General features: G+C 50.8%; 1 protein-coding gene across 1 annotated transcript in view; it reads left to right on the top strand.

Moving 5' to 3' along the window:
- Positions 1-598: 598 nt before the first annotated feature.
- FAM178B (family with sequence similarity 178 member B) overlaps positions 599-22,007 on the top strand; it is a 96,652-nt gene continuing 75,243 nt past the window's right edge. Inside the window, exons 1-4 of the mRNA XM_032255347.1 lie at positions 599-1,010; positions 2,088-2,149; positions 5,759-5,866; positions 13,573-13,725. Coding sequence (XP_032111238.1) covers positions 609-1,010; positions 2,088-2,149; positions 5,759-5,866; positions 13,573-13,725 — 725 coding nt within the window. The 5' untranslated portion in view covers positions 599-608. The remainder of the gene's footprint in view (positions 1,011-2,087; positions 2,150-5,758; positions 5,867-13,572; positions 13,726-22,007) is intronic.

Here is a 22,007-nt window from a genome sequence, read left to right as displayed (position 1 = left end):
TGAGCTAAGATTGCACCCACTGCACTCCAGCCTGGACAATAGAGCGAGACTCCATCTCAAAAAGAAAAATATTGATGTCCTCACATTTGCCCACCATGTCCTGGAAATGAAGTCAGGTTGTGTCCCCTCCATCTCAGCAGCTTGACCTTGTTGGGATCAGGAGGCCCAATCCTCAGGATGAACATGGAGAAGGACTCCCTCTTGGGCACAGTTGGCTCAGGCCCTCCTCTGTGGGAAGCACAGGGTTTCAGAGGCTTTAGCTTTCTTTTGGAGGTTCGCCTCCCCTGACAGGCGCTTCCTTCCAGGACAGACATCCCACTGCTTATAGATGGCTGGGCCCCAGGAGACCATGCTAGCCCTTACTCTGAGAGAAGGTAGGCATCCCTCACCTGCATAGGTAAAGCCCCACTGAGGTTTGGGGGAAGAGGAAACGGAGAGCCCATGCCTGAAGGATTTCCCTTACATCCTGCCTGCAGCAACCCCAAGTTGTTCCCTCACCCATTTGCCCCTCTCCTCACCCAGTGTGGCTTGGTGTTTGGGATGGTGGCCGGTGGGCAGGGGCACCACAGTATTCTGTCCTCTCTGCAGGGGCGCAGGCACCTGCCACCATGCCCATCCTCCTGCCCAGCCTGGAGGATGACTTGTCAGACCATCTCCTGGACCAGAGGCCCCCCCACCCAGCCCGGCGGCCATGCATTCCCACCTTGGCTCCAGCTCCCACATTGCCAAAGAAGTCCAAGATGCAGGCGCCTGAAGAAACGTTTCCCACTGACTGGAGCCCCCCACCCGTGGAGTTCCTCAACCCGAAGGTGCTGCAGGCTGGTCGGGAGGCCCTGGCCCAGAGGTGGGTGGGTGTGGTGGGCCTCCAGGGCCTGAGGAGACTGGCCGGTGAGCTGCCCGAGGAGCTGGAGCAGGAACACCTGGACTCAGACCCGGAGAAGGACCTGCCTTTGCTGGAAAAGCTGTTCTGGAGTGCCGCAGGCCCCAGCCAGCAGGCTGCAGGCCCAGAGGTGAGCCTGTATCCACCTCTTGGCCTCTCCTCCTTGGCTACCCATCTTCAGCCACCCCATCTCAGTCACGGCAGGCCAACCCCCTCCTCGGCCACCCCCCAGCTGCCCTTCTCAGTCACCTCCCCTTGACTACCCCTCTTCAGCTGCCACTCCCATGCCTCAGCCCTTGGGCCCTTGTGGCTGGGAGTACAGGTCCCCGAGGCCAGGATGTACCTCGCCCTGTGTCTCCATCAGTAATTCCTGCTGACAGATGGCTTTGGGTGGCACCAAATTCGATGCCACTTCATGGTGTCCCTTGAGGCTTTCATGGCCAGGGTTAGGGTTATGGCCCTGGAGCAAGGAGAACCTCTGGGCTGAGGTCTGGGCTTGGTTGTCCGCAGAGACTCAAGCTGACTCTGGTTCAGCGGACCAGAGTCCTAAATGGAATTTGAGTGATTTGGAACTTCAAATTGGGACTAAGCTCAAGAACACTTAATTCCAAGAATGGGCTTCAGCAGTTTGTAACAGCCTAAGGTGGGGGGAGGGAGAGGGGAAGAGGGGGACAGGGAGGGAGAGAAGGAGGGACAGAAGGAGAGGTGGGGGAGAGGGAGAGAGAAGGGGAGAGGGAGGGAGGGGTGGGAAAGAGGAAGAGGGAGGGAGAAGAGAGGAGAGGGCAATGGGGAAGGGGACATTAGGGAGGGGGGAGGGAAAGGGGAGGGGAGAGAAGTTCTTTGTCTTTGATGGGGAATGGTGTTAGATCATGGAGAATGAAAAGAGTGCATGCAGGATAGAGCCTGGTGCAGGACAGGCTATGTGGTGTGGTGTGCTGGCACCTGTGATTGTTGTAGAAGTATCTCTGAAAGCATACAAGGAATGCCTACCCCTTGGGCACCTGTGGGGAGGGAACAGGTAGCTGGGGGTGGGAGTGGGGAGACATTTTACTGTGCTTCTTTACACTTTTTTATTTTTTAATCATATGAACATAGTATCTTTTCAGAAAAGCAAACAAAATAAAGGGCTTAATTTAGTTTTTTTTCTCTGTTTCCCTCTGTCTTTGTGCTTCTCTTCGGTCCCTCCTTCCCACGTCCTATTTCTCAGTTCCCCTCAGGGGGCTCGGGAAGCTACTTCAACAACCTGGACTACTTACTGCAGGAGAAGAGGTGAGCACAGGGCGGGGCCGTCAGGGGGCCCTGATTTCTGCAGGGTTGCAGCAGTCCCGGGACTCACTGCAGAGTCTGGTCAGAGTACAGCCACCTCCCACCCAGACTCAGCCAGCCCTGTGTGCTCTGATCAGTAACAGGCACTGTGGGATGGTTGCCAGGTCAGGGGGTGGTATCACCAAGGCAGAGAGCCCCCAGACTCCCACCTCGAACAGAATCCTCCTCTGGGTCTCCTCTCCACCTTGGCTCCATTCTACCCAACTCCTGCCAGTTCAATGGTGTCTCCTCCCACTCAAGGGTTCCATGAGAGAGAAGTGGAAAAGCAGATAGCTTTGCGGCTGAGGGCTACAGCCTGGCTATGGCTGGAGGGTCATGCTGGGCAGACAGGACTTCCTAGCACTTCTGCTGCTGCCTGCTACCCCAGCGCGCAGGGATGCTTTGCCCATTTTCCCATCTACTCTGTGGGTTTCACACCTGCTTTTTCCCAGCATAGTAGCTTCTAACCAGCTCTCTCCCTGTCTATCCTAAGTAGTTTCCAAAAACAGCAGGTGTTTGATGAGATTGGAAATACCTAGGGAGGTGCAGGTGGCTGGGCCTGACGAGGGGCAGGGTGCCCTTCTTGGGGGCATGCTCTTTGGTGGCACGTGATCAGATTGCTCACACTTCCTAAGTCTTTGTCCTCTCCCGTGGTTGTGCTGTGTCGTTTTCGTTCAGTGCATGTCCATTGTGTTTGCAATTAAGTGTGAGTGGGGGCGATGCCACCCTGGAACGCTGGGGGTTCTTGCCCCAGCTCTCCTGGTAGGAAGACTGATTCCCACTCTCTCCACCTGCCTCAGGGTTCTCAGCCCCGTGGCAGGGAGCTCCTCGTGCACTGGAGCTCTTTGGTGCATTCCTGGCCCTCTGGCCTGCCCTGGAGTCATCTCGTCTGCCTCTGCTGTCCAGCCCTCTGGGCTCCTCCAACCTGGGGACTTATGTTGTTTAGCTCCTTCCCCTGAATAGATTTTCTCCCACTAGATCATATGTTAGGGAAGGGACCATGCGTATATATTTCCATGGTGCCTAGCACAGTGATGTACATTTAGTAGATGATTGAAAATACTGTCAGGAAATGAGCAGCTGGGGCCTCCTTGTGCCTACTCCTCAGTGTGCCTGGCATTGCGAGGGTCCTGCTCTATGCTAGTCAGCTCGGGCTGCCATAACAGGACGGCACAGACCGTGGGGCTTAAACGACACAGTTACTTTTCATAGTTCTGGCAGCTGGCAGCCCAGGATTGAGGTTCTGGTCAGTCGGCTCCTGGTTAGGGCTCTCTTTCTTGCTTCTTGTTGTGTCCTCATGTGGCAGAGAGAGTACAAGCTCTCTGGTGTTTATTCTTTTAAGGATGCTAATCCTGTGGGTTCAGGACCCATCCTATGACCTCATTTTACCTTAATTACTTTCTTACTCCAAATACAGCTACACTGGTGTTAGGGCTTCAACATAGGAATTCTAGGAGACACAGACATAGTCCAGAGCACACTGTGTGCTGTGCCATGCCAGACTCAGGATAGTGGAGCTGATGGTGCAGCCCCTGCTCCCCTGGCAATTTAGCATCATTATCTCATACTCCCCACACTGTCACGTTGCACGGAGGAGCCCAGAAGAGTGACACCTAACTTAACCTGGAGTTGGAAAAGGCTCCCAGATGTGTCCTTGTCACTGAACTTTGCAGGAAGGGAAGTGTTGTTTGGTGGGAGGGGTATTACTGCACATGTAAAGGTGGGTAAGACAGACCATGCTGGCCAAGATCCAAATTCTCAGTGCAGAGAATTTGGATGGGCAAGGCAGGAGATGCAGCCAAGATGTGCATGGGGCTGGAGCCTGAGGGGCCTTGTGGACACAAGGCTGAGTCATGGGAGAAATTTAAGCAGGCAGAGATATGTTTTCTCTTGTTTAAGAAAGTGCACGGCTGGGCACGGTGGCTCATGCCTGTAATCCCAGCACTTTGGGAGGCCAAGGCAGGTGGATCACGAGGTCAGGAGTTTGAGACCAGCCTGGCCAATATGGTGAAACCCCGGCTCTACTAAAAATACAAAAAAATTAGCCAGGTATGGTGGCATGCACCGATAGTACCAGCTACTTGGGAGACTGAGGCAGAAGAATCGTTTGAACCCAGGAGGTTGCAGTGAGCCAAGATCGTGCCACTGCACTCCAGCCTGGGTGACAACAAGATTCTGCCTCAAAAAAAAAAAGAAAGCGCAGGCTGCATTTGGAGAAGGAGTGGGAAGGGCAAGAGAGGGACAATAATGAGGGGCTGAGGGAGGCCTGGGACAGGGCTCACAGCCGGGAGGCCCCTGGGAGGAAGGCAATGGGGCTTCTGTTGAGTCTGGTAGCCTGGGTGGTAGACATTGGGCATTGGAGGGGCCCAGTCACATTCAGCTGGAAATCACCCAGCGAGTGGCTGGCTAGCAGGATCTGAGCTCACGACAGGCCTGGGATGGAGAGAAAAAGTTAGGACCCATGGGCACTGCCAGGGTGGGGCAACTAGAGGGGCCAGACAGAGGGTGGGGAGGCTCCCAGGGCTCTCTCCAGAGCCTGGGAGCAAGGACAGGGAAGGCTGAGTTGGTTTGCAGGGCGGGGGAAGGGTGAGGGATCGGAGCTCTGGTAAGGTAACAGATGTGTGGGGCCTATTGTGGGGGCCAGTTGAAAGAGGAAGTGAGGCATGCAGGGGCTAGTGGCAGAAAACAGAGCCCCAGGAGCCAGATGCAAAGGGTAAAGAGAGAAAGGGAATGAGCAGGAGCAGAGGGACTGACCTAAGCCGCTGCAGATTGAGGCCGTGCACATGTTGGGGATGCCAAGGAGCTAGGGCACGGGATCTTTCCGGGTTATGTGGCTGAGGAGCAGAAGGGCTAGGCCCAGGCCTTAGTGTGTTAGAAAAAAGAATTGGCTGGGTACGGTGGCTCACACCTGTAATCCCAGCACTTTGGGAGGCCGAGGCAGGCAGATCATGAGTTTAGGAGATCGAGACCATCCTGGCCAACATGGTGAAACCTCGTCTCTACTAAAATACAAAAAATTAGCCAGGTGTGATGATGTATACCTGGAGTCTCGGCTACTCAGGAGGCTGAGGCAGGGGAATTGCTTGAACCAGGGAGTTGGAGGTTGCAGTGAGGCGAGGTCACACCACTGTACTCCAGCCTGACAGAGCTAAACTCTGTCTCAAAAAAATAATAAAGAACAAAGCTGGGTGCGTGGCTGTCGTCCCTTGAGAGGCTGAGGCATTTGAGGCTACAGTACACTTTTGTCATGTCTATAAAAAGCCACTGCACTGTGGCCTAGGCAATACAGTGATGCCTGGTCTCTTTTTTTTTTTTAAAAAAAAGAAAAAGGCCAAAACAGGGTACACAAGACACAAGAAAAGATGCGTTGGAAATCATGTGGTGAGAACCATCTCCTCCTGGCCTGCCTGCTCCTTTCTGCTCATTTGGGGAAAGCACGGTCTATATAATGCAACCCATCCCATTGCTTTAAAAATCTGTGTGAGTGGCGGGACAGCGTGGCCCTCTGGTCCCGAGGTCTTGCCGTTTTGGTGGGATCCCTGACTCCCAGCTCTGGCTCTTGTATTCCTGCAGGGAACAGGCCCTGGAGCAGGAGCAAGAGAGGCTGCTTCTGCAGGAGTGTCTCCATCTCAACTCCTTGGATACTGATGAAGATGAAATGCCACTCACACCTGAGCACAGGTGAGGGGCAGGGGCCTGGCAGCAGCCTCTGAAGGGGAAGGACTGAGGTGCCAACCTCCTCTAGTTTTTAAGAGTTTTGACCAAAATGGTACAGTGATTCGTGTACTATTTGTAAATTCTAAAGCTGCCTCCTTCTCTTAAAGCCACATTCACTCATTGATTCGAGAAATATCTGATCATCTACTGTGCATCAGGGTCTTGTTTGAGCCTTTGTTACACAGGGATCATAAACCATGGCTTGCTCTGCCCCAATTATCTGCCCAAATTCACAAAAACCAGATCTCTTGGGAAAATAACTACACAAAACCACAATCTAGATGAAATCTGCTTTCAAGGGGAGGTTACGACCACGTGACATTTTTCATCTTCCCCTGACGGGAGAAGAGAAGGTAGCTCTGGATGAGGGTCCTGATTTGATTGGGCCTTTGGCTGGAGGGAGGGCTGGCTTCATCTCTACCTCGGAGCATCAGAGATGCCCAGGCCACAGCCAAATCCATCTTCCGGGCATACTGTTTTCCATCTGTCTTGGTCTGCTGGGCTGCTACAACAAAGGGCCACAGACTGGTGGCTTCTAAGCAGCTGAAGTCTGTTTTCCACAGTTCGGAGCCTGGAGGTCTGAGATTGGGGAGCCTGCAGAGTTGGTCCTGGTGAGAGGGCTCTTCAAGGCTGCAGACTGCCTAAGTCTCTCTGTCCTCATGTGATGGAAAGAAGCAAGAGAGCTCTCTGGGGCCCTTTCATAAGGGTGCCAGTCCCATTCGTGAGGGTTCCACCCTCGTACCTCATCGCCTCCCAAAGGCTCCACCTCCTAATACCTTCACGCTGGGGGTGAGGATTCAACACGTGTATTTTGGGGGGGACACAAACATAAGCCCCTAACACCATCCATTCACCCATTTGTCCATCTGTCCATCCATTCACGCAACAGACGTTTGTGGAGTGCCAACTACATGCCAGGCTCTGCTGTAGCTTCAGGATATGACCGGAACAAAACCAGACAGATCTCTGCCTTTCCAGAGACAAACTTGTGCTTTTGGTCCAGAGACAAACAGTAAATAAGATCAGTGAGGCCGGGCACAGTGGCTCAAGCCTGTAATCCCAGCACTTTGGGAGGCCGAGGCGGGTGGGTCACGAGGTCAAGAGATCGAGACCATCCTGGTCAACATGGTGAAACCCCGTCTCTACTAAAATTACAAAAAAAAAAATTAGCTGGGCATGGTGGTGCATGCCTGTAATCCCAGCTACTCAGGAGGCTGAGGCAGGAGAATTGCCTGAACCCAGGAGGCGGAGGTTGCGGTGAGCCGAGATCACGCCATTGCACTCCAGCCTGGGTAACATGAGTGAAACTCCGTCTCAAAAAAAAAAAAAAAAAAAAAAGATCAGTGAAGGTGTACCACAAGGGCTCCTGAGAAAGGCTAGTGCTGGGGACATAGGAGTGCTGGGAAGGGTGTGGGGCTCTGAAGAGGATTCAGGGAAGGCCTTGTGAGCAGATATTTTAGGCAGCATCTGGGGGAGGTGAGAGGCAACTCCAGGGGCCCTGGTGTGGTAGCGCACCTGGCATGTGGGAGGCTGGAGGAAGGGGCCGGTGGGGGACAGGAGGTCAGGGAGCCCAGGGGTAGACACAGGGGAAGCTCTCGGAGGCTTTCCTCTGAATTGATCGGACATCGTCTGAATGGGACCCTCTGGATGCTGTGTTGAGTATAGGGAGGGGACCAGGGGCAGAGGTGGCCTCAGCAGGAATCCGGAAGTAATGACAGTGCCTGGGAATGGGGTGGATGCTGAGGAGTGGCAAAATTCTGGGTGTATTTTCAGGGTAGAAATGACAGGATTTGCTGATGAATGGATGGAGGGTATGGGAGAAAGAAAGGAACCAAAGTGGGGAACCCCAGGGGCTGGGTCTGAACAACTAGAAGGTTGGAGCTATCTTTAAATAAACTGGGGGAGGCTGGGCATGGTAGCTCATGCCTGTAATTGCAACACTTTGGGAGGCCAAGGCAGGAGGGCTGCTTGAGCCCAGGAGTTTGAAACCAGCCCCAACATAGGGAAACCTTGTCTCTCCTAAAATTTATTTTTTTAATTACCCAGATTCTGTTATCTTGAAAGGTGAAAAAAAAATGACCTAGATGTGGTGGCACATGCCTGTAGTTCCAGCTACTTGAGAGGCTGAGATGGGATGATCACTTGAGCCTGGGAGGTTGAGGCTGCAATGAGCTAGGATAGTACCACTGCACCACAACCTGGGTGACACTGGGAATGGGGTGGGCTTTGAATCAAGGATTCATTTAGGGCATCCTGGGGCATCTCCATCCAGGAAGACTACTTGGAGAGGCAAGCTTTGGAGTTACTGTGTACAGATGACATTTAAAGCCACAAAACTGGGGCTGGGCACGGTGGCTCACATCTTATAATCCCAGCACTTTGGGAGTCTGAAGCAGGTGGATCACTTGAGTCTAGGAGTTCAAGACTAGCTTGGCCAACATGGTAAAACCCCGTCTCTACTAAAAATACAGAAGTTAGCTGGGCGTGGTGGTGCATACCTGTAATGCCAGCTACTCAGGAGGCTGAGGCAGGAGAATCACTTAAACCTGGGAGATGGAGGTTGCAGTGAGCCAAGATCACGCCACTTCACTCCAGCCTGGGCAACAGAGTGAGACTCCATCTCAAAAATAAAAATAAGTAAAAAAAAATAAACAAAGCTACCACACTGGATAATCACCTGGGGAAAGAGAAGAGCAGAGGCCCAAGGGCATGGGGCCCATGGCATTTGGCGGCCACAAGGAGGAGATGGTAAAGGAGACTGAGCAGGTTGGGGGAAGCCAGATGCCCAGGTGCCAGGCTGCTGGCCCAGAGTGGGGATGATTGACATGATTTAGAGGTCACAGTGCCCTGCACAGGAGCAGCTCTGCTGGAGGCAAACCTGACTGGAGTAGGCTCCTGGAAAAACAGGAGAGGACGAAGGAGAAGAATGGCAGTAGCTGAAAAGGGAAGCGGGGTCAGATCCGTGGGATGGTTCCTTTCTGTCTTCTTTCTCTGTTTCTCTTTGATAGAAGGAGTAGTAGCATGTCTGCAGACTAATGGTAATAACCAAGAGAGCAGGGAATTGATGCTAGGGAGGCTGGAGAGGAAACTTGAAGAACATGTGCCTAAGAGAAGCTGTATTGAGCTGCAGGGGAGGAGGTGGCCCCAGCCATGTGGCCAGGGCAGGACAGGCAACACACCCAGCTCCTCTGCCACCCAGGCCTTGCTGCTTCTGTGAGCCTGGCCGAGGTATTATTTAGTGCTGCTCTAAGTACCACATGAGCGGAGTTCTGGTGCACAACCTAGGTTAGCAGTCTGCATTCACTCCTGAAGGGCCTTTGAGTGACAACACACAGATTTCCAGGTGGTGGGAGGAGGTGGCCTGCCTTAGGATCCCCACATTGCATGGGTACCTAGAGATAGTTATGAGCCACACCTGGGCTGGCTGTTTGCCTTTTTTGAAGTTTTTCTGATAATCTCTTCCCCCACCCCCAAGATGGAGTCTCACTCTGTCGCCCAGGCTGGAGTACAATAGTGAGATCTCAGCTCACCGTAACCTCCGCCTCCCAGGTTCAAGTGAGTCTCATGTCTCAGTCTCCCCAGTAGCTGGGACTACACGGGTGTGCCACCATGCCTGGCTAATTTTCATATTTTTAGTAGAGACAGGGTTTTTCCATGTTGGCCAGGCTGATCTTGAACACCTGGGCTGCACGGCTCAAGTGATCTGCCTGCCTCGGCCTCCAAAAGTGCTGGGATTACAGGTGTGAGCCACTGTGCCCAGCCTATAATCATCTCTTGATTAAATCAAGGATCAGCAAACTTTCTGAAGTTTGTAAATAGCAAATCTTTTAGGCCTGGAGGACCAGGTGGTCTCTGCCAACTCTGCTGTTGCAGCAGGAAGCTCCCACAGACGCTGGGTGAATGAAGGCACCTGGCTGTGCTGCGGCGAGCCCTTGTTGCAGAAACAGGCCCGGTGCAGGACTTGGCCTGCAGGCTGTACTTTGGCTGGTACTCCTGACTGGTGCCGGTTTGTTTTTTTGAGACAGAGTCTTGCTCTGTCACCCAGCCTGGAGTGCAGTGGCATGATCTCAGCTCACTGCAGCCTCCACCTCCTGGGTTTAAACGATCCTCCTGCCTCAGTCTCCTGAGTAGCTGGGACTACAGGTGCTTATCACCACGCCTGGCTAATTTTTGTATTTTTAGTAGAGATGGGGTTTCACCATCTTGATCTCCTGACCTCATGATCCACCCACCTCGGCCTCCCAAAGCGCTGGGATTACAGGCATGAGCCACCTCGCCCAGCCTGGTGCCAGTTTTTAACGGTGAAAGTTTGGGAATGTGTTCAGACTTGAGCAGCCGTTAGAGCTGGACAAAGAGTTCCTTGCACGCTGCCCGGAGATCCAGGGAAAGGTGGCCGTGAAGACCCACGTGGACTCCCACACGGGCAGATGCTGCTTCCTGTCTGATGTCACAGGAAGTATGACATGGTGGGGCATGAAGACTGAATTTAATTAGTGTGTTTAAGGCCAAAGGCCTCCCCCGGCAGGAGCACTTTGGCAGCATTAAATTTGATGAAAGCAACTTTCTGAGCTGAGGTGCCTGGATCTGGTTTCCAGGTTCTTCACTCACTAGATACATAGCCATGGACTCAAACCTTTTAAAACCTTTTTAAAATCTCTGCAGCAAGAGTAATTCTTCCAGCTCTGTATCTTTCTACCAAGTACATCAGCATTCCAGAAGTCATGGCTTGAATGTTTTGAAATTCCTCACAAGAAGGGAGTCGTCTGTGCAACCAGCTTAACGTAGAAGGTAGTGCTGGCTTTGAAATCACTGGTAATTTGCTGGGCGCATGTTTTTGAGTGGTGCTTTGAGAAAGCCTCTTTGACAACAGCCACTTTGAGGTGGTGGTTTTGATGTGGGATCATTTGGATGGGACTATTCAACTTTCTGTTTTACAAAAATCCCTCACCAGTGTACAAAGCCAGCAGCCTCTTCCATCCCTGAATGGGGCCAGGGAAGGGGGTGGAGGTCAGGAAGGCATGCTTAGGGTGGGGGCTGATCACTGACTGCCAGACAAGGCGTCATCTAATTGCCACAACTGCCCATCACAGAAACAACCCCTGACAGTCCTGAGCAAGCATCTGTGTATGCTCTAACAATTGGCTTGCATCTTGAATGGGTGGCATCCTCAATTCTCCATTTGTTAAAGTTAAAAGACCTTGCGTGTGTGCTGAGCCTGGGGCAGAGGCAGATACTTAAACCACAACATCATCCTTTATTCTCAGCTCTGGGCCACACGGGAAATCCCGAATTAGTTGTATAAGAGTCGCCTCATAACTCTTAATAATGCACATACATTACAGCCAACATCACAGAAGTCCCTTTAATAGATGGTTTTGGGGACAGAGCTGGGACTCCTTTATAGATTAGCTTAGTTCTTACATGGTTTTTTTGTTTTGTTTGGTTTGGTTTGGTGAGACAGAGTTTCACTCTGTTGCCTAGGCTGGAGTGCAATGGCGTGATCTTGGCTCACTGCAACCTCCACCTCCTGGGTTCAAGCGATTCTCCTGCTTCAGCCTCCTGAGTAGCTGGGATCACAGGAGTGCGCCACCACAAAGAGAGCATGTGCCACCACGCCCGGCTAATTTTTTATATCTTAGTAGAAATGGGTTTCACCATGTTGGCCAGGCTGGTCTTGAACTCCTGACCTCGTGATCCCCCCATCTTGGCCTCCCAGAGTGCTGGGATTATAATCCAGCACTCTGGGAGGCCAAGGTGGTGTGAGCCATGGCACCTGACTGGCTGCTTTTTTGAGACGGAGTCTCCGTCTGTCACCCAGTTGAATACAGTAGTGCAGTCTCGGCTCACTGCAACCTCCATTTCCCAGGTTCAAATGATTCTCCTGCCTCAGCCTCCCAAGTAGCTGGGATTACAGGTACCCACCACCACACCCAGCTAATTTTTGTATTTTTAGTAGAGACAGGGTTTCACCATGTTGGCCAGGCTGGTCTCGAACTCCTGACCTCATGATCCACCCACTTCGGCCTCCCAAAGTGCTGGGATTAACAGGAGTGAGCCACCGCACCTGGCCTAGGCCTTTAATAATTTGTACATTTTTTCAAACTAAAAAACAGCTTAAGCAATAGATACAAAACTAATGGCAAAGAAATGAACCAAACAGGAAATTGTTTCACCATTTGTGCAGCGGTTTGGTGAGATGCTTCCCGAAGCCTGCAGGGTCAGAGTCCTCCTGAGTCTGCAGCATCGTTCCCCTTTGTTGTGCCATTTCATCCTCGGGACCACCCTGTGATGTGGGTCAGGAGTTACCTTGGGTCACTTGTCCAGAAAGTGAGACAGGTTCCACGTGCTAGGCCGGTGGGCCACAGGTGACACCATGTCATCCAGTGCCAGCTGCTCATGTCCAGATCCTAAGGAGGCTTCTAGGCTGTTCTACCCTTGGGTTTGCTGTCTTAGACAGTGGGCCTGGCTGGGAACCTGGGAATGGGCTGTCTGCTGGTCAGAGGAAGGGAGGCAGTGTCCAGAACTTATTTTATTTTATTGTTGCTGTTGTTGAATATGTGTTATATTGCTGTAAAATCAAGCAGAACACAGTTATATGAAGTAAACAGGAAATTGCCTTCTCTTCCTCTACCCTCCCTCTGATTCTGCTCCCTGGGGTGACCCTCGATCATAGTGGGGTATGTCATATGTTGGGGGTGGGTGCCGCATGTGTCTGAGCACATCTGTGTCTGTGCATATGTGTGTAGGTGTGTGTGTGTACACACACCTCTGCTGCTGTTTTCACTCATGAACTTGGTTGGCTCAGGCATGTTGTTGGTCCTTCTTCATGTAAATTTAGCTCATTCTTGGGAAACATCTTTGCTGCCTCCCTTTTCCCCATCCTCATTTCAGTGGGTCATTAAGTCCTGACAGCTTTCCCCTCTCTCCGATACTGTTGAAATGTATCCCTTCTCCCTGTCCCTTCTCTGTCCACAGGGCCAGCTCCCATCCACTAAACCAGACTCTGTGCTGGGCCAGGCCAGGATCTGCATTGCAGCAGCTGCCTGGGTGGTCCTCGGAGCCCTGGAGCTTGAGAACTGGCGGCCCAGAGGGAAAGTCCGGGCTCCTTCATCTGGGCTCAAGACCCTCCTGCTGCTGCCTGCTTCCGCCCACCCTCCTGCCACCCGCTTGCTAGCCTTCCTGCCACTCCCAGGATGCCCTCCCTGACCCTCGCCACACCCAGTGCCCCTCTCCTGTGCCCTTACAGAGCTGCCCTGTAGGCCTCTCTGTCCACTTGTCAGAGGGGATTGCAGTGATTTGTTTATGCTCTTCCTGACTCACCTTCCACACCTGGCATTGTAGACATGCAGTGAAAGTTTGACCTGACAAAGCCAGTGGGTGTGGTTGGATCTTCTGTCTGCTCTACTGGTGCCCTGAGCAAGGGTTGGGCCATATTGATGGGAGAGTGAAGGTCTCCTGTGTGTCTGGATGGGCTCTTCCTCCAACAGCAGGTGGCACTGTCTCCCTGGTCTGTTGCAAGGACTGCAAGGCAGGAAAGCCCCTGGGGCGTGCCCCTCCCCCCTTCTTCCTTCCCCTCTTCTCCCCTTCCCCCCTTCCCCCATACACCTTCTGATGTCCCGCCCCCAGGTGCACCTTTTGATGCTCAGCCCTCCTGTCCCTTGCCTTGCCAGAATGCTGGTGGAAAAGTATTCAGTGTCCCTGCAGACCATCCCGCCGGTCCATCCAGGTGAGACTGTGTTTCTGACCAGGCGTCACCCCCTGCCATGCATCCTGGACTCCTCACACCTGAAGCCACGTAGCCACCTGGAAGGGCTGTTCCTCAGGTAAGTGTGGGGAGGCGGGGTGAGGGGGTGGCACAGCCTGTCCAGGCCTCTTCCCTTCTGGAGCCCGGGGATACCGGCCACCCCAAAGTGGGAAATTTGAAGAGGTGATCAGGCCAATTTGAATGTGTCAGCTTTCAGGGATATAGGCGATGCTGTCTACTTACAGTATTTCATTTACTAATTTTGTTGCACATACTTTAAAAATACCCACATTATAGCAGATAGCCAGTTGTGCATTTACAGGTTCATGTTGCTTTTTCCTTCCCCACGCTCCAGTGTCACAGAATAGCTTGATTCAGACTCACCATGCGTGCCTTGGTGCTGTGTCTCTGTCAGCACTGAGGTCCCTTCCTGGGCCATCCAGGGCATATGACGGGCCCTTCCACCTGCTTATTGGAGGCACTGCACTTCAGTGTGTGTGTGATGCCAACACTGAAAAGCCTGTCCCCAGCCACAGGCACACACTCTAACAAAAGGGAGTAAATTCATGATCATTATCACATAACCACTGACTATATTGCTTTTTGAGAGAAAAAGATTTACCACAATCATATCCAACACTTGTGATTATGAGCTAATATATTTAAAAAGAAGAGGAAGGAAAGCCCGCAGGGTTCAGTCAGGCTGGTGCTCCACGGGGCTGGAGGCCAGGGCCGTGGAGAAGGGGCTGCCCTCGCCCACTCAGTGAGGAGCACAGAAGTGGGGCTGCTTCTGTGGTCTCTTTGGCCACCTCAAGGTTTGAACACCAGAGTCTTGCTCTCTTTTCCAGTTATTCAGGGCTTATGTTTATTTCATGAATTCCAAGTCCATCTTATTGTATGAAACAAAGATTACTCTTAACATTGGTATGCTTCCTTTAAAAGTTTTTATTGGGCTGGACACGGTGGCTCACGACTATAATCCCAGCGCTTCAACCCAGGAGGCGGAGGTTGCAGTGACCAGAGATCACACCACTGCACTCCAGCCTGGGCCACAGAGTGAGACTTTGTCTCCAAAAAAAAAAAAATGTTTTTATCATGGAAAGTTACAACATATCAAAGTATAGAGAACCATATACCATCCCTGCACACACCCATCACTCACTTTCAACAAGGATCAACTCCAAGCCAATCTTGTTTCCTTTCAACCTCTGCCCACCAACACCATCCACTCAGGATTACTTTTAAGCAAATCTCAGACACAGAAAATGTAATCTACAACTACTTCAGTTTGTGTTTCTAAAACATAAGACTCTATTTTTAGGCATAATTTCAATATCATTATTATACCTAAAGAAATAGTACTTTCTTAATAGCACTAATAACAGTGCTCACATTTCAATGTTCTTTTTTTCTTTTTTGCGATGGAGTCTCACTCTGTCACCCAGGCTGGTATGCAGTGGCGCCATCTCAGCTCACTGAAACCTCTGCTTTCCTGACTGAAACAATCCTCCCACCTCAGCCTGCTAAGTGGTTGGGATTACAGGTGTGCCACCACTCTAGGCTGATTTTTGTATTTTTTGTAGAGATGGGGTTTCACCATGTTGCCCAGGATGGTCTCAATCTCCTGGGCTCAAGTGATTCACCTGCCTCAGCCTCCCAAAGTGCTGGGATTACAGATGTGATCCACCGTACCCGGCCTTCAATTTTCTTCAGATGTTTTTTGTAGATTGTTCAAATCAGAATCTGAACAACATCTAAACATTGCAATTAGATGATAAAATGTTAATATTGAAATAATACTTTATTACATTGATGCCCTAACGTATTTAACCATTTTCCTAATTTTTTGGACATAAATGTTTTTTCCACCCTTTATTTTTAATAATACATTAGAAAGTTAACATCGATATCCAGGACTTGAACTCAGATCTGGAACAGGTAGACTTAATTGACATTTGTAGAACTCTCCACTTTAAATACACAAAGTGTACACTCTTATCAGTACTGCATCACACGTATTTATAGGTTTAAATGAAATATTGGTTGGCTGCTTGTTAATTATTTTCTTCATTTTTTTTGTATGTCTCTATTATTAAACACAATTACAGGCATACCCATTTTTAGACTGCCTTCTAGCCCGGGCAATAAAGCAACACCCCTGTTCTCTCTCCCTCTTCCTGTTCCTCTTTCTTCCTTTCCTTCATTCTTTTTTTTTTTTCATTTTCTTTTTTTTTTATTCTTTCTCTTTCTTTCTTTCTATCTTTCTTCAAAGGAAAAAAAAAAAAAGACGACGGTGGGTTGAACGTGGTTTTGAGTCAGGTTGCTGGATTTGACAAATAAAAAACCAGGAAGCCCAGTTAAATTTGAATTTCAGCAAAATAACAGACATTTTAGTGTAAGTACATCCCATGCGCTATTGCTTATGCTTATTATCTGCTGTTATTCTAAATTTACTGGGCATCTTTTATTTTATCTGGCAATCCTAATTTGAGAGGAAAGTTTGAGTTGCGTGTTAGAGATGTTGTGTAGACAAAAATAAATAAATAAATAATACATTAGGGAATATTCTTATATCTAAGTATTTGTCTGGAGGTCTAGAATGTGTTCATAGCTGCAGCGTGAGGTATTGGGTCTGAGTGTAAGAACGTTAGTAAGGGTTCACATCACCATGTTCGAAAAATATTTAATGAAGAGATAGATGATGAAAAAAGAACTAGAGAAAGGAGAGATCGAAAGAATGGTTGGGCAGGAACTGAGGTGGTTGGTGGAGAAAGGAAGGTGTTTCCTGGGCTGCTTCAGCCAGAGTTTGTGCCGACAGAAGGTTTTCTGTCCTAGACTGCATGGCAGGCAGGAAGTGTTTGACAGATGAGATGGCCCGTGGAGCGGTGACCTGGGATCAGAGCAGGCCTGCCAAATGGGGCCAGGTGGCTACCCAGCTTCCCTGGAGTGAGGGCGTCAGACCCTCCTCCCTCAGATATGCTAATGAGGCTCAGTAGAGAGGGTGTTGCCAGCACCTCAGATCTACAGCCTTGGGAATCCGCTTTAGGCCTTCTGGGGGAAATGCCCTCTGTGTGACTCTGACTCAGTCCTGGGACCTCTGCCAGGGAGGGGTAAGGCCCACTACCTGGAGGTCACCATACAGCCCTGGGTCATCTTTCATTTCCTGCTTGTGCCAAGGACTTCAAGGCCAAACACAAGAGTGGGAAAACACTAGTCAGTCGTTGAATAATGGCCTTACCATATTCAGCACGAAACATGGTCATGGAGGCGGGTGACAAGGTTACTGGAACTCTTAAGAAGCAGTCAGCAGGCCGGGCGTGGTGGCTCAAGCCTGTAATCCCAGCACTGTGGGAGGCCGAGGTGGGTGGATCACAAGGTCAAGAGATCAAGACCATCCTGGTCAACATGGTGAAACCCCGTCTCTACTAAAAATACAAAAAATTAGCTGGGCATGGTGGCGCGTGCTTGTAATCCCAGCTACTCAGGAGGCTGAGGCAGGAGAATTGCCTGAACCCGGGAGGCGGAGGTTGCGGTGAGCCGAGATCGTGCCATTGCACTCCAGCCTGGGTAACAAGAGCGAAACTCTGTCTCAAAAAAAAAAAAAAAAAAAAAGCAGTCAGCGGGCATGGTGGCTCACACCTGTAATCCCAGCACTTTGGGAGGCTGAGATGGGAAGATTCCTTGAGCTCAAGAGTTCTAGACCAGCCTGGCCAACATGGAGAAAACCCATCTCTGCCAAAACAAAATGCAAAAATGTTAGGTGTGGTAGCACGCCTGTGGCCTCAGCTACTTGCCAGGCTGAGGAGGAACGATTGCTTGAGCCTAGGGAAGTCAAGGCTGCAGTGAGCCGTGATCATGCCACCGCACTCCAGCCTGGGTGACAGAGTGAGACCCTGTCTCAAAAACTAGTAACAAATAGTCATCAGTCCAATTTCATACACAAAGTTACCGCTGTGGTCTGTGGCTGTGCCCTGAATGTGCCCAATGTTCTCATCTCAGGCTGAGCAGGGTCTGGCCTCGTTAGTACTCAGATGGGAGAAAGTTCACACTGTGTAAGCTGACAACCAGTTTTTCATTTTCCTCATTATATCCGCTGTATATTCCTAACTTTATACAATGAACATATATCATTTTTATCATTAGAAGGAGGGAAAGTAAATGCCATTTTTTTTAAAATCAGCTCTTGAAATAGATTCACTCCTTGCCCTTCTGTGAAAGGGGGAAAATATCTTTCTTCCCTCTGAACAAAGTAGGCAGTGGCGCAAATGAAGCAGTTTGTTTTAGATTGCAGAACGAGCACGAGTGGGCTTGGCTTCTGTATCCCAGCAGCTGCCCTGTTGGATATATTCAGGCTTATGTGCAAGAACCCCCTTCCTGGGTAGCCTGCCTTGGAAATGCACCTGGTCCAGATGACCCCCTCATCCATCACAAGTTAGCTGTGCATTCCAGGGTCGGTCCCCGGCCACCAGAGTCACATGCCATTATGCTGGAAGCTGGTACCAGCTGATTACAGAAATGGAACTTTTTCCTCCTCCCTTGACAGTAATTGAAAAGGAAATCCAATGCTCCTTCATGGAAAAGCATCAGGACCAAAGCCCGCATCCCACTCGGGCGAAAGTTGGAAGGGTGGAGTTTGCCTGCCCTGCTCAATTAGTCATAGGCCCCTCCACAGTGTTTGCAAGGACATCAGGGTCTGCGTTTGTCCTCTGAGTTCATCTGCCGTTGGTGTAAGTGTGCCTTCCGGAAGTCCAATGCATGGGCCAGGGTGTTTCTCCATGAATATCCAGCAGGCAGGGGAAAGAAGGAGGTGAATGAGGCTGAGCTTCTCCCCAAGGCCCGGCAGCCCTAACTCTTGTTTTGCCATGAGCTTCTCTTCCTGGAGGAGGCGGCCAGGGTTGAAGCCCAGGTGCAATAAATCCAGCAGTTATGGAGTGTGGAGAGGGCCGAGCCATCCAGCTGGCTGCATCTGTGCCCCAAAGTAAAGAGCAAGCAGAGGCAGCAAGCAGGGCTGTCGTGGGATCCCTGAGTTTCTGCCTGTGGTAACACTCGCTTATTTTTATTTCATTTTTTTCTTGTTTTTAGACAGGCTCATGCTCTGCTGCCCCATGCTGGAGTGTAGTAACATGATCACGGCTCACTGCAGCCTCCAACTCCCGGCTCAAGAGGTCCTCTTACCTCAGCCTCCAAGTAGTTGGGACCACAGGTGTGCACTACCATGCTCAGCTAATTTTCATGTTTGGTTTTTTTTTTAGAAACAGGGTCTCACTGTGTTGCCAAGGCTGGTCTTGAATTCCTGGCCTCAAGCTATCCTCCTGCCTGGGCCTTCCAAAGTTCTGAGATTATAGACCTGAGCCACTGTACCTGGCCTTTCTCCCATGTAAACAAAGGAAAGAAAAAGAAAAGGGCTCTAGGTGAAAGCTTTTGGTTGCTATTGGTTTCTGTTGTATTTAGGCATTTTATTCAGACTGATTTGAGTAACTTGGCAAAGGCCCAGGAACTGATACTTTTAAATAACTGCTCTTGGTGTTTATCCTTCAGCCATCACTTGGGATTCTCAAGGCATTCAGAGACTTTGCCTTCTGGGACTGCTGCCCTTAAAATAAATGAGGTTGAGGCAGGAAGAATCTTCCCTTGGGCATCATGAGGAACAGAAATTCCAAGATGAAGCCAGTAGGAGCTCTGCTTGGGAAGCCCCGCGTGCTGAGCCCAGCTGCCCCCATTTGGTGTCGCTGGTTCTGTGGGTTTCCCCATTGTAGCTGACGTCCTCCCCTTGCTTCCTTCTGCTCCAGTGGGTGGCGAGGGTGGAGGCAGAGACCTGGCCGCTGTCATTGCTGTCGTGGCTGGGGATTAGCAGTGTTCTGACTGTGGCTGCTCCCTCCTCATCTCCAGTCACAGCTGAGGACTCCCATGGGAACCTCCCTTCGTGAGATCCTCAGTACTGACAGCTGGGGCTTCCCACTCAGCCAGGCCTGTGTGGCATCTGCCACCGGAGACTGTCCCTCCGTCTCTCCCTCCAGGGTCCTCCAACATTCTCGGGATAACGTCTGACTTCAGCATTGGCTTGGCCATGGACAGAGGCACCCCCTTGGACCCAGCATCCGTGTTCTTGATGTGGGGATGTGACTCTGACGACAGCTGATTCTGTCACCCAAGGCGTTTGAGCTTTCACCGCACATGCCCCCACCCTTCCCTTTTCCCTTTTCCTCCAGGCTTCCCAGCCCAGGTGCTGCTGTTGGAACCCTCCTTCCTTCACCAGAGTTAGGGCATTGTCTGTACACGAGGCCCGTTACCTGCCCCCCCATCCTGTGCCATCCTGAAGGGCATAGAAAGGCTTGTGGCTGGGCCAAGGAGACCCCCTTCCCACTGAGCGTGTATTCAGCCTTCAGAGGGGATTCCTTGCCTCTAACCCTAAACACAGAGTTCCTTGAAAGCGATTCACCCCAGGGCAGAGCCAGGACTGTGTCCTTTCTGTCTTTCTCTTGCTTCTGGTCGTATAGACAAAATTTTCTCAGCAGCAATGAACTCAGAGGCCAATCAATCATTTCTCTGGCAGAAACTGCAGGGCCCACGTAGCAGAAGGGAGACATTGCAACTGTGGGGTCTCTCCCTTGGAGCAGCAGTTAGGAATGTGTTGATCTGAGCCAACAGGGCCTTGTACAGTCAAGTCTCCTACTAAGAAACTGGCGGGGTGCCCCCTGCAGCAGAATGCCAGAGCCAGAATCTCCTCAGAGTCCCTGAAGCGCCAGCCTCCTCACCACATGGCCTCTCAGGGTTCTACCAATTTGCAAGGTCCTCCCGTCATTGTTTGCACAGGAGTTGTCCGCATTCAGGCTGCTGTGCATGTTCTTGAACCATGCATCTTGTTGGGGTCAGTCCATGGAAGTCTCCATGTGACCAGGCACGTGGATAGAGAGGAGCATGCCAGCAGTCCCGGGTTGCACACGTGTTTGTATGTACAAATGAAGGTCTATTGCAGGGTGATAAACTTCACAACCACAGGAACAAAGCTGCTTTCTCCTCTGAACTTAAATGATGTAGAGAAAAAACATGTAATTTGTAAATTGCCTGGACATACTCAGAGAGACAGCAGCTTGGCTCAGAGGATAATCTTTGTTTTGTAGCATTCTGTTCCTGGCAGATTAAAGTCTGATGTCCTTTTTTAAAAAAGGAGAAGGAAGAGCAAGAGGAGGAGGTTGGGCTGACTAAAAAACTTTTTATTTAGGGTGGCAATGTTAAGCACTATCTGAAACGTTCTTAGCGTGCATTTGGGCCATTAAAAAGAACAGGCTAGGCACAGTGGCTCATGCCTATAATCCCAGCACTTTGGGAGGCCGAGGTGGGTGGATCACGAGGTCAGGAGTTTGAGACCAGCCTGACTAACGTGGCGAAACCCTGTCTACTAAAAGTATAAAAATTAGCCAGGCACAGTGGCACATGCCTATAATCCCAGCTACTCAGGAGGCTGAGGCAGGAGAATCACTTGAACCTGGGAGGCAGAGGTTGCAGTGAGCCGAGATCGCGAGACTGCACTGAAGCCTGGGCGACAGGGCAAGATTCCGTCTCAAAAACAAACTAAAAAGACGTGAACTTACGTTTCCATTTCCTGGAATCCATGATAATTATCTTTGGGATGTGGTCTAGAGAGAGCAAGCAGAGGGTGGTCACAAAATGCACAGGACATAGGAGAATCCTACCCCAAACCCAGCCTCTCTGGGGATGACCAGGAGCTCAGGAATGGTGACAAAGTCCAGCTAACCCCTCTAAAATGACTTCTGAAGCACCTTCTACCAGAGGCTCTACAACCACGTGAAATATTTCAACAACTCATTTTGCAGAGATGTAGAATCGTGTAGCTCAAGGTGATCTACCAGGTCAGTGATTCCCAGTGCAGGGCCCACCTCCACACCAGCGCTGATTTTGAGAGCTCCTGTTAGGAGGGAGAGGCCAGAGGGGCACACAGTCACTGCCATAGCCGTGTGACTGGTCTGAGTACGCCCCCATCTCCGGAATCTGGGACACTTGCAGATCACGTGGTTTCTGAAGAATCCATGGAACTGTCGTTTGGTATTTCCTTCCCAGAATGTCTTCGTCCTGGGCTGCTTTTTGTTATTTTCCCGTCTTCTCAGGTGTCCCCTTTGTGTCTGAAAAACATAAGGCAGAGCAGAAATGCCCTGTGTAACCAGAGCCTGAGACACTGGTCTCGCAGGGGTAATCCTGCCTGCCCCTTGCAGTTGGAGGAATGTTAAAATGCCCGTTCCTGGGCTCACTCCTCACCTTTCCACACCCCTGGCAAATACCCCAATTTCCCCCTGTGGTCTAATGGAAAGCGCAGACTGCACTGCCCTGCCGTGTGTGTGTGTG

Source organism: Sapajus apella, unplaced genomic scaffold (assembly GCF_009761245.1).
Source record: "Sapajus apella isolate SASKATOON/1434 unplaced genomic scaffold, GSC_monkey_1.0 scaffold89, whole genome shotgun sequence".
Classification (NCBI taxonomy): domain Eukaryota; kingdom Metazoa; phylum Chordata; class Mammalia; order Primates; family Cebidae; genus Sapajus; species Sapajus apella.
The sequence above is the reverse complement of the archived record's forward strand: the minus strand, read 5'-3'. Positions and strand labels throughout refer to the sequence as shown.